General features: G+C 40.1%; 1 protein-coding gene across 1 annotated transcript in view; it reads left to right on the plus strand.

Annotated features, from left to right (window-relative positions):
* Positions 1–13305, plus strand: part of tenm2a (teneurin transmembrane protein 2a) — a 272924-nt gene that overhangs the window by 176855 nt on the left and 82764 nt on the right. Inside the window, exon 7 of the mRNA XM_037675395.1 lies at positions 12086–12324. Within this exon, the coding sequence (XP_037531323.1) occupies positions 12086–12324 (239 nt within the window). The remainder of the gene's footprint in view (positions 1–12085; positions 12325–13305) is intronic.

Here is a 13305-nt window from a genome sequence, read left to right on the forward strand (position 1 = left end):
TGGATGGATGGATGGATGGATGGATGGATGGATGGATGGATGGATGGATGGATGGATGGATGGATGGATGGATGGATGGATGGATGGATGGATGGAAGGATGTTAACAAACCACACAACATTCTATGTAATACGTACCCTTCACTGTTTTGTGAACTAAAAGACACTGCAAAGAAAATATTTTTTTTAACATCAATTAAAGCACAATTAAGAGAAAAACAACTAGAATTTTTTTTTTGCAAGATAAATTCTTGTCATGCAAAGAATGTTGTCCACATCAAACTGTAAAAAGTAATTAGTAAATACATCTATTGATTACTTTCTGAGAGTTTTGGCAGCAATAAACAACAATGGAGCACAAATCTCCCCAAAATACTTGAGAAATTTGTAGAAATCCTTCCAAGAGCTCGTAAAGTTGCCAAGAGCGGACCAACTTCCTACAGTTCCAGTTGGTGTGATGGTCCACTGTGGCCTCTTTATAAGCAGCTTCTCCACTGATAACTGCGACTTCACTCAGCTCTCGTCTTATCGGTAGTGGTGTGCGATACTGCAACATTTGGTATCGAACGATACCAAATATATACAGGTCCAGTATCGCCGGTACTGATACCGATACAATACCTTTGGATAATTACACTGAATTTTGATGACGTTTAAGTGTTTTGTGATTTTTCCTTTGGATCATTTATTAGTAAAACCCAGGATAGAATTAGGCAAATTTTATAAGTAAATAAAAAATACTTCATTATAATAAAAGTTTTTTTTTCTAAAAACAAATAGAACAGCAACAAAACAATTTTCCGCAGACCTTGTGGTGGATGGATTTTTTTCCTTAAACCAAGTGCACAAAATGATCACTCAAGAATAAATTAAAACAATGTGTCCCAAAACTATCCTTCCATTATCTTTTACCTGCTTCTTCCATTTTAGGTCACGGGGGTCGCCAGTGCCCATGTCCAACAATCACTGGGCGAGGGGCGGGTACACCCTGCACATGCCACAAATCCTCCTGAAACTATAATAATTAAATAAAAATTATCCCGTCACTGCACTCCTTTTCTGGATTTTTTCTTAAATAAACAAACTGTACATATCACACGGCAACAAATGTTTTAAAACGGTAAAATATATAAAAGGCAAATTTTCTCCTCTTAAGTGAATTTATTTTCTGGGTTTGAAAAAAATAATTACAAATGAAAAATAATTAGTGAAAATACAATAAATACATGTAAATACCAAAACAACCTCCAAAGACTTGAGATCAAAGGAATATTCCCAGAAGCCTCTCTGTGGGCCCTGCCTTTCTTTGTAAAGTTGCTCTGTGCTGTGACATGAGTGGCACTTACACAGTCCGCTCGCATCTTTGAAGAAACCGCAGCAGTGCATACAGAAACTGAAGCTAAAGTATCAATCTCATTACACTGGTATTGATCGATATCAATACCCATGTTGGTATCAGTATTGTCAATAGTTGGATCAATCCGCCCACCCCTACTTATCGGTTCGTCTCAGGAGGAGGTGATTTGCCACTGTGACTTGTTTCCTCACTCGTGGGCGGGATTGTAACAGGTCATTGTTCGAGTCCTCCACTCATTGTGGCCCTTTATCGCCCTATAATGGTAAATGCACTGTACTTATATAACACTTTTCTATCTTATGACGACACTCAAAGTACTTTACACTACAATCTGTGCCCTAATTTACCCATTCATACAGCACTCTACTAGATCTATACCAGGGGTCTGCAACCTTTACGATCAAAAAAGCCATTTCTGCCCCTTTGTTCACTAAATTAAATGTGTCCGGAGCCACAATACCTGCTACAACTGGGATTTTTAACTGGTGGCCCACAGACCACTTTAAGTTTGTTGGAGGGTGCTTTTCTGGACAGTAGGGGTGATTTTATAAAACTAAAAATATCTAATGATTTGTTCACATTTTGTGATATTTTATACTCTAAGACAAAAAAAAAGAAAAAATATATATAGTTTTTGCCCAGTTTCTAAAAACTAAACCAACAAACTATGCATTCTTATGTGATTTTTTTTTTAATTGTAGAAAAAATACGTATCCTACTTTGAAGAAATAAAGTGTAAAGTGAACGTGAGTATGTTTTACTCCTTGTTATGTTCTAGTATTCATATATTTGCAAAATAAATTACAGGAAAACTGCTAAAACTAGCCCTTTTAGTTGTTGTTATAAAAACCAGTAACATTCAGTTTTATGTCACTTTTGGTTAAAGAGCCACTGCAGAGCGATGAAAGAGCCGCAGGTTGCAGACCCTGATCTATACAAAGAATAATCAGTGCTTTATCAAAGTCAAAGTATCTTTATTTATTTTTATCACATTCATACACCGATGGGACACACATCGGAGGCATTGAGGAGTTCAGTGTCTTGCCCAAGGACACTTAAGCATGTGACTGCTGGAGGAACTGAACCCCCATCTCTTGCATTGGAGGACGACTGCTCTAACCCTTTAGCCACAGCCGCCCCAGACGTCAGACTTCAATTTCTTTAGCTTATCTCAGCACTGCTTATAAGGCTGGTTGTAGCCATTATCTCCGATATCGCTCTGTAAATGTGCTCGTTTCTTGTGGCACCGTGGGTCAGCACAATCAGAGAGGAAGTGGCATTTCACATGTAGTTTGCAGGTTTGCTGGGCGGGGTCATCCAGTGACGTCAGTCCTCTCAACGGCTGCTGTCGGCTACAGTTAAAATTGTCCCCTCGGAGCAGTTCGCTTGGAACCAAGAATAAGGTGGTCCCATAAACTGGGCTGACTGGGGTTGGGTAATTTTACAGCATGAAAATGGAAAAAAAAAAAAAAGAAATCAGCTGCAAACTTTAGCTTTTCCTATTTTTTTGTCAAAGTAACTTGACTAATAAATAGCCGTTGACAGTATCCATCTTGTTTCCTTTTTCTCTAATTATAGCAGATAACAGTTCTCATGGCCGTGCTCATCCCCCAGAGAGCCTTTTGTTTCATTTTCACTTCTGTTTTTCAGACCCCCCCCCCCCCCCCCCAATAATGAATGGACTCCTGTTAATTGTTCATTACGTCTGACACCCAATGCTGATTCTCAGACCGCCATCCTGAACAACTGAGGAAATCCACTCTGTGCATGTTTGTGTGTGTATGTGTGTTTTTGAGGAGTGGGGGGGGGGACATGTTAAAGCATGTGTGTTTGTTTGCTCGAGGGGAAAGCGAGCTTTGACTTCCTGCTAATTACCCAGCATGCTCTCTGTTCTGTGGTTAATTGTCCAGGTCCCCTTCTCTCTCATTTAGGAAAAAGTGTTGGAATGGAGAGAAAACACGTCTTCTCCTTCTTCTTCTCCTCCTCTGTCTGTTGTCTGGTCTTTAGTCTTCATCTCCATCCTCCATCGTTTATGTCACTTGGTTTTTTTTTACCCGCGGGGATTCGAATGAAACATTTGGTTGCATATACAGGACCAGCTTGTGACAGAAAATTCACTTAGATTTGTGCCGTTTGAGCGTGGGCTTATGGCTAAGTGTAAATACGTGCTGGTTATGAGTTGGTTTTTGCATATTCTGGGTGTGTGTGCATTTGTGTGTGTTGCATCTGAAAGAAGCAATGACAGCAAGGTAGCAGTGGCAGCGAGGTGGGGTAGAGAGAGACAGGAAAGGGGTGGGGGTGTCTCTGTCAGCTCTCTCTAATTATGTGTGACATTTCCATACTGGACCACTGTCAAAAAGCCCCACAACATCCACGCACACCAGCACACATATAAACACACAACACACCCCGGCCTAATGATACAGAGTTGTGATTGCTGGCTGCCTGCTATGATAGAACCCCTCCACAGCCGTCTGCAACATAAATCAATGTCAATTACCTCCCCAGAGCACATTAGACACTTTCTGTTCCTGCTTGTAATTAGCGTGGACCGTAGACGTATCCCCATCCCACACAGGCTCACCATGCAGCGGCTGCGCACAAACAACAAAGCCTTTGGTAGTGAGCTGTTTTCCGTGGGAAAGTTCAAATGCATACCAGCACGTTAAATTGTATGCATCGTGTTGCTCAGAACAGTCAAACACATCGGCTCGCTCTTGCACATTAGGAGTATTGTAATTAATTAGCGCCGGCCTTGCCATCACAGAGTGCTTCAACGGCTGTGAAAATGAGTTCAAGCAGACGCACACGCTGCTTGACCTTGAAAAGTGCGTGTTTTGCATATACACACATTTATGTGCATTCTTGCATTTGGCAGCGTATATGCATTTTGCATGCATAATAAAGTCGATGGCAGTGACACTAAGCGCCTGGTATTTTTAGACAATAACATCATATTTCCTTACATGCCATCTTCTCGTGCTCTGTATGTCGGGTGTATTTTTCTTCACTTCTCTTCCACTCCTTATTTCCCTTGGTGTCATGCAACATACCTGACAGGTAACGATAGCGAGGGGAGAAAAGGTGGATGGGGTAAAAAATAAAAAGAATTCAGGAGGACAGCAATCCAGCAATCAGTGGCTTTAAAAAAAGAGAGAGGAGAGAGAGGCCTGCACCGACTGGCTGAATAATTGATAGACAGTGGAGCATTGCTCCCAAACTAAATCTTCCTGCTCGCAGGCCATTACCTGTTTTCACCAAGTGTTTTTAGACAAGAAGGCGCATGTAGAGACACACTGTTATGAAACAGCCGTGATTAAATGAATCAGAATGGCAGGAGGAACTGTGTTTTTCACAAAGAGTTCAATAACAGCACTGAGTTATATTACTGGTCCAAGCAGGCCAGGCTGAATAAAAGTGACAGTGGGCTACACTGTGAAAGACGACAGCCCTGACACATATCTGTGCTCGTATGAGTCATATGTCTTGGATCGGAGGCGGAAAAGTGTGACAAATCCAACTGATGAAGAAAAATCTCACAATTTGACTTTGTCATTTAATGGATGGCTCAGATTTCTTTGAAGTGGACTAGTGTGGAGAGGTTATGATTAGTCAATATCTTATCTGCTGTAGATAGCAATGAGAGCAATCTAGGTTAGCAGAATCAGGAATTTAACCATGACTTAGATGATTTAAGGGAGTATTGTCAAAACCTAAAATAACTCAAACATTTCAGCATGGATATTTTATTGTATATGTTTACATTGCACCAGTTTAGCATCAGATGATTATTTAGACAAAAGGCTGTGATTATTTATGTAGAAAACTAACTGTGTTGAAACATGTTCCACAGTTTGTTGGAGCATGTTCTGTGTGAAACAAGTTGCAAAACAAACTAAATTGGGGACATTCTGTTTATTCTGATCTAATGTTGGTGTTAAAATACACAACACAGAGTTTTTGAAGAGCTATAAACTTTTTGAAACTTTAGTTGTTTTTTTTTTTACATAGCAGAAAATTGTTGTTAAAGAGGTTCATTTCTGAGAACCTGTTAACTTGACTCATCCATCGTTCCCTGATTCTCCACGCTGAGCCTGCTCTGTATTGTAGTCAAAAATCTGAACTATCCCTTTACCGCAGATCATTTAATATTTTTTTGTTTTGGTTTTATTGGAAAGTTTTCACAAATAAAAACAAAACTACAATACTTGAGCAGAGAAACTAACAACCTCAATTTTTCAAATGATCAGTCTTAGCTTTTCATTTTTGCAGATGACTTGCGCAAACTGTTCTAAACCACGGATGTCCAAAACACGGCTTGAGGGCCATTTGCGGCCCTTGGAATGATTTTGTGCGGCCCACAGCTGCAGTTTAAGAAAGGTATCATTTTGGTCAGCAGGCTTAAGAGGTCGATGCAGACTTCCTGCAAATTAGTTGGTAACTCTTTCTTATGTAAAATTTAGGTTTAACAGCAACACGGATAAAAAATAATCTTCTCAAAATTAGCAATAATAAACAAAATACAAACCTTTGGCTATAATCTTTTTATTTTCACTTCATGGTACAAAGCACCAAAAACCTTTACTGATTTCACCCAGAAAAAAGACTTTTGAATAAAGACTCATAAAACTTGTCTAAATAATGAAGTTGATAAAATAATCAAGAAGAAAACTGGACAGTTTTAAATGAATATAACGTGGTATCATCTGCATACGAGTTGATCAACTTTATCAAACCTTCTATGAATCTGTTGTAGCAACTGACAGCTGGACGATTTTTCAAAACTTCCATCAGTCTTTTGGGCCATCCCTGGTCCAAAAGTCTGATCGACCCCCTTTTAAAAGGACCTTTACTCAAATTACACTTTTGTTTCTGAGAACAGACTAAAATGAACTTTCTAAACACAAGAAAACAACAAACACAGACCCAACAAATCAAATTAATTAAATCCTTTTTTAACTAAAAAAAAAAAGCTTAGTGTTTATGAAGCTTTTAATATTTGTGGGGAAAACAGTTTGTTTGGGACTCCTCAGACTGATGAAGCCCTTCGGATGGAAGGCGAAACATCTCTCAACAAAAAAAAGAAACTGTCCAGATGACCTGATTGAACATTGTTGGATGTTTTACACAGATTATTGAGCATGAACCTTGATGTCTTTTAACGTTTGGATCTACAACAATTTCAAAATTTCTCCACCAAAATTATTAAACTTTTGTTCTTTCTCCAAAATATTGTTCACGTTGAGAGTTAAATTAACTTTTTTGTGGCCCACGAGTCGTTTCATCTGGATAGTTTTGGCACACATGAAAATGTTTGGACACCCCTGTTCTAAGCTGTTGCTGCTGCGTCTTAATGCATTAATATGTAGCTTTAGACTTAAAAATGTACAACTTGACTTGGAATTTGAACTAAATGACACTTAAGTGAACTTAATTTTGATTCTGATTACTGATTTGTAAAAGAAACGTTTTTAATGCCCGCTTTCTAAATGGCAAAATGGTATTTATATTGTTCCCTGTGAGTATGTGTGTGTGTTCATTTGTCTGTACCATTAGCAAAATATTTCATGAACCAATGGGCAGATTTACTAACTCTCACTAGATTGTAATTGCTGAATTCACATTAACAACTGCATTATTTTTGGAGTCGATCTTATTCAAGACAGCTACCACGGTTAAGCAACAATGGCAAACCCAAAAATGGTTTTAACTCTGTCAAATTTACAAATATTAAACTTAAATCTGAGTTGAGAATCCTGTGCAATACATGCTTCAAGTGCTAACTGATCACACAAAATTTGTTTTTAAAACTTTACTGATCCTATTGAAGTTAACTGTCTATTGGGAAAATGTTTCATGTGACGTGGGACAGATTATAATAAAACTTTAGGTAAAAAATCAGTAAGTGTGCATTAACACAGTTTAAAATGGGATGGGATTTACCTGTCTAAATAAAGTTTGATTGAAAATGGCTGCCACAACCACCTGACTGTAATAAAAACAACAATGTCTATAACCCAGCCTCTTTTGCATATATTGAGCCAAAATTTGGTGCAGTTGTAGCTGAGAATCATCTCAAATACATACTCTGAACATGACATATTACAATATTGCATGAGAGCACAAATAATGTTCTTTTCAAGGTTTGACCAAAATTCCCACACATCCCTCATGGTCAACTTTAGACAACCTTGGTCTAGATTTCTGCAGTGCAAGATAGCAGGTTATATGCATTCCTTTAAGGTATGCTATTCTTTTAAGCTCCAAGTCAAAAACTTGGTAAAGAAACTGAAAGTTAAACTGGGTTTCTTTTTCAGAAATAGATCCTGTTTTTACCCTGAATGCTAGGAAACACCTTGTATCTGTGACTTTCCTTCCCTCCATTGACTACGATGACATTATTTACATGAACGCTCCTACAAGCACCCTGCAGATGTTGGATGCTGTCTATCATGGTGCGTTAAGATTCATAACTGTCTGTAACTACCATACCCACCATTGCACCCTGTATTCACTGGTTAACTGGTCATTATTACCTTCACACAGACTCTCTCACTGGTACATTTTCATCTTTAAATCACTTTTTGGTCTGCTGCCTTCATACATCTCCTCCTACATGTCATTACAGGAGTGCAGCTACAGCGTGCGCTCTCAGGACATTATTACATGCAGTGACCCCTTAGTGCAGACTGAACTAAGCAAAAGGGCCTTCTCCTGTTTCCTGGAAGATCTTGCGAAAAGATCTGAAGCTCTCGACCTTGACCTCTCTAAGTGGCTTCAAACATCTGTTAAGTTCATGGGAAAAACCAATGCAGACATTTTCCTGTTTTTAGTTTTCTACATCTCCATACAATCTAGCTGTTTTTGTTTAGTTTTTTAATTCATTCAACCTTTAGTTTTTTAATACCATTTCCTTTCATTTTCCCCAATTTATATGCTTTCTTTTATGATTGTCCACTGTCGTCATTATTCTTTGTTTAAATCAGGTCTCTCTTGTAAACGAGTCCGCAAGGCACAATGAGCCTAACCTGTATGAATAAAAGTTGAATGACTGCTAAACCTTTAATCAAAACTGCTTTTATCTTATTCAGTCCGTAGAAAGTCTAAAGCTGACAGAAGCACCAAAAACATAAATAAAACCTGTAAATCAGAAATGGACCTGAGCTATTCATAAATCCGTGACAGTTTGCTTAATATAACAGCTCTGTCATTTGAAGAAGGAAAGCAGATACATTTTCTTTCCTTTACCATGTTTGCTCTCAAGGTTAGAAAATCCTATAGTTAGATGTAGAAGAATATTCTCCTTTTCACACACCATCACAAACAATAAGGCTCCTCAAACACTGAGACAAAGTCTCTCTTTACTCCATCTCTGAGGCAGTGGAGTGACCTTTCCTCCTATGATATGTCAAACTCACCCAAGGGCTTTGTTCTGTCATACCACCTGAGGTCTTTGTGGGGGCAGATTCTCACTCCCCTTGTGTGCTGCATTATGTCTCGCAAAAGATGACACAAAGGTTTCACCCATGGTTTTTTTTTTTCTATTTGCACCATGTCCTTTAAAGGACTCTTCATGTGTTTTTCTGTCTTGCTCTGACCATTGCATTTCCTCAAGGATAAAAGAAAAGGAAAAAGAACTTGATAACTGAAGGGACATCTTTTAGGGGGAAGACGGGTGGACAAGGATGAAAAAGATGGTAAGAATGAAAAGACGAGTGTTGAGTGAATACATGCAGTGATAGGAGAGGGTAATGGGTAAGATGAGTGAAGAGGTGGCAGTTCAAATCCTTCTTTTATGTTCTTTCTGAGCTTTGACCTCTTCTGGACAATGAGGACAAGAAAAGAAAGGTGCACCTCTGATCTCGTCCAACTGTCGAGCCATCAAAGGGCATTTCAAAACTGGGGTGAACAAAAAAATGTGATGGCTTTGAAAAAAAAAAGTATAAGTACTGCAGGTGGAGGTTTAATAGAAACTGGAATGGAGCTAAATTAGAGATAAAATCAGTTTAAGAAAGTTCATACCTATTAGGTATTGTAAGTCAAGCTTCCAGTATACTCAGGCATACGTCAGTCCCTGTAGGTCCGCGCGTACCGGATTAGAGTCGAAGCGGATGCCCGCAGGGCATGTCTGTGCAAAGCTCAATTTTTACGACCGCCTACACGTACTTTGTGTCGCACAATAACCTGCCCGACGATGGACTGTTTTGTATGAGACACCAATGTATTAAATTACCCTTCTTCATCAAAGATCTGGTTTAATGGCCTTTTCTTTTGTTTTGTTTTGTTTTTCCAAGAGGAAAGTGATCTCTTCCTCCTCGTCTGTTGACGCCATGACTGAAATTGTGAGAAATGAAGGAATTTGTCAAGAGCTATTAAAATCAGGTCCAGCGTGGCAGCGGGAGGGTCTGGAAGTTTCCTGGTGGGCTGATGTGTGGGCTGCAGGGCCAGCGCTCTGTTTTTTTTTTAGAACTTTTTATTAGTGATGACGAGATGAAGCTTCATGAAGCACTCAGGCTTTTCATCAAATAGCTTGACTCATGATCCAACGTGCCATGGTGGTTCATTTGCTCTACTGCGCCATCAAGTGGACTATAAATGTAAAACCAGTAGATGGATTATAACATAACTGGCCCATGAAGCGGGCAGCATGGTGGCGCAACTGGTAGAGCTGCTGCCTCTCAGCAAGAAGGTTGCCGGTTCAAATCCCTGTCCGGGGGCCTTTCTGGGTGGAGTTTACACGTTCTCTCCGTGCATGCGTGGGTTTTCTCCAGGTACTCCGGTTTCCTCCCACAGACCAAAAACATGCATGTTATTCTGATTGGTGACTCTAAATTGTCTCCAGGTGTGAGTGAGAGAGTGAATGGTTGTTTGTCTCGTTTGTCTCTATGTGGCCCTGTGATGGACTTGCGACCTGTCCAGGGTGTCCCCTGCCCCTCGCACAGTGATTGCTGGACATGGGCACCGGCAACACCCGTGACCCAAGATGGAAGAAGCGGATAAAAAGATCATGGATGGATGGATGGATGGTTTGCTAAGCTTTAAGTTGAATAAAAGGAATAAAAAGAAGTCCTGTTTGTGAGGACCTCAAATAGTCAAAATTTGATCTGTAAATGATCTTAATCTGTCTTTATGATGATGGTGATGATGGCTTTTTCTGTCTGCCCCTTATATTTCTAATCTCGCGCATGCAAACGAGCCAGTTCCTGATTCAGTCACGTGGTATGGCCCGCTAGCGAGACCTCGAACGTCACTACATGCGGCATCAATACACGCCTCGATACATGCTCCACATAAATCCTCCTGGATTACTCGACACACACTTCGAAGCCTCGACACCGAAGGACACATCACTACTTTTTATTGACAACATATAAACACAGAACACTGTTGCAGCTGGGGCTGTGAGCTCTCTTATTTTTTTGTCAATCAATCCAGTAGGCGTGTCAGCAAATGACCAATCGGCGACCTCAATTTGTCCCGAAGGTGGCTTGCCTGCGGAGCTGGTCTGCAGCCACTCAGGGTGGATGCTCGTTTATGAAGTCTCAACCCTCTGCTTACAGTGCGCATCGAGTCCGCTCAGAAAAAGGTCCGCGCGAGTATACTGGAGCCTTCACGTGGAAACAATGGACAAAGCTTGGACTTTAGTATCTTGCCCTGTTTTCTGGCCTCTGATTGGCTGGTAGATGATATGCCTTTCCATGAACTATAGCTGTTTTATTACATTTTTTTTAATAATTTAGGGTTGCACAAATTTAGGAAAATATTACTGTTGAATGATGCAATTATTGTGTTATTGTTTAACATTACAGTGGAAAATTGTTGAATGATTTTGTTGAATTTTAATGTAACGATAAAGCCCTGGTTTTGTGTGTGGGCACAATTCTCTCAAAACCAAAAGTACTTCACACATCTATTACTTAGCAGAGGTTAGAGCAGGGCAACTGGACTCAAAGAAACAAAAATATATTTGCACACACTGTCAAAACTTGCAGTACTTTATTGCAACCTTTCAGTCCTGCAACTTCATCAGGCAAACAAATTAATAGCTTACAAAAGGAAAAGTAAGTTTCTTTCGGTTGTTCCCTTCTTCAGGGGTTGCCACAGCGAGCAAACTTATATGAAAGATATGGCCATTTGTTTTATGCCAGGTGCCCTTCTTACACAATCTGGACTCAAACCCGCTACCCAAGGATTACAAGACTACAGTACCGATCACCAAGCTATTGCAACCACCAATAGGTTGCAAACTATTAACTTAAGACAAAGTCTTGAATGTACAACTGATCACTTCTAAACATCATAAATTAAAAATGGTGTAAATACAGAGGAGGAGGTGACTTCTGCCCAGCTGTAGGATGGTTATCCTTCAATCTAAAGACCAGGAGTTTGATTCTTCAATACCCTAAATCATCAGGTTATGAATAAAACTGTAATAAGTGTTGTATATCGGATGCAAATGTGCATAGTAGTAGGATGCATTGACAAACACAAATGCATGCATCAACAGTGGATGCAGGAACAGTGGCAGTGAGAATACATCCGACTGGTCAAATATAGTTCATTAGCATGCAGAATTGCAGTTTGTGAATGCATGACACATGAAATATACGTCACAGCAGTTTAAGCAGTCTACAATACTGATATAATGGATGTTGATACTGCAATGGTGATACATTTTCAATACGTCATTATAGAATCATCCAATATAAATTATTTTGTTTCTCCACAGACACTTCTTGTTCAAGACTTCATCAGGGACCACCCCTCTCTTTAGCAGCTCTTCTCCTGGCTACCCCCTGACATCGGGGACGGTATATTCGCCACCCCCTCGCCTGCTACCCAGAAACACCTTCTCCCGCTCAGCATTCAAGCTCAAGAAGCCGTCCAAATACTGCAGTTGGAAATGCGCCGCAGTGACAGCCATTGCAGCTGCTGCTCTGCTTGCCATCCTACTGTCCTACTTCATTGGTAAGGAAGTGCACTCTAAATATGTAAAATATGTACGAATGGACATAGGCGCCGGTTTACTGTATGCATATGAATACAAATGGCCAACAAATTGCTGGAAAAATAACAGACATCAGCAGTCAGTCACGCAACTTTTTAATTTCAGGTTTTGTCCAGATTGTTTTGAGCTAACCTGAAACGTTTAGCTCTTATTTTTACCTTCAACATCAAAAACAAACAAAAAAGTGTGTGGTTAGCAGCCCACTGTAAACACTAAGCGGAGTCAGGACTTGTGTGCTTTGTCACTTTCTACTTGTGCTAGTCTGTGAAAATCAGCCTGAGCAGACGCCTCAGCGTCAGTACACAGCCAGTCAGAAACACAGAAAGATTCACACACAGCAGCACACCAAGGCTGTTCCTCTGAGCAGGTATCAATCAGAGCGGGAATCCTAACAGAACCCAGCAGGAACGTGGCTGTTCTTCACTGATCTGGAGCCAGCGCGCCATCGTCATACTAAAAGGAATGGCAGGCACTCTGAGGAGATTCTGACGCCTGTCTACCAGTGGATCTGTGGGAAGAGAAAGTGTTGCTCAGAGTGTGTGTGGGAGTGTGTGGGCATACACTTTTTTTTTATGACCTCCTACACTGGTCAAGAAAAAGAAGACGTGCTGTGCATCTGTGCTCATGCAAGAGAGACAATAGACTGGGACAAACAGAAAATGTACATCTGAACATGTCTATTTTAAAATGTGTGTGTGTGGGGGGGGTGCTTCTTTGTGCTTGTGTAGGTGTGTGAAATGAGGCAGATGTGCCTCTGAGCCCCTGATTGGCCTCTTACCCCAGAGACAGGAGTCAACAGATGGGAGGATTTTAGGAATCAGTGGCATCAGCAGAAAGAGCAACTCCCTCACTGACTCTGCATTCATTATTAATATCATTTTTTGTATTGAAAAACTATATATATATATATATATATATATATATATATATATATATATATA

The sequence above is a fragment of the Nematolebias whitei genome, chromosome 4, assembly GCF_014905685.2.
Source record: "Nematolebias whitei isolate Nwh7 chromosome 4, NemWhi1, whole genome shotgun sequence".
NCBI classification, from domain to species: domain Eukaryota; kingdom Metazoa; phylum Chordata; class Actinopteri; order Cyprinodontiformes; family Rivulidae; genus Nematolebias; species Nematolebias whitei.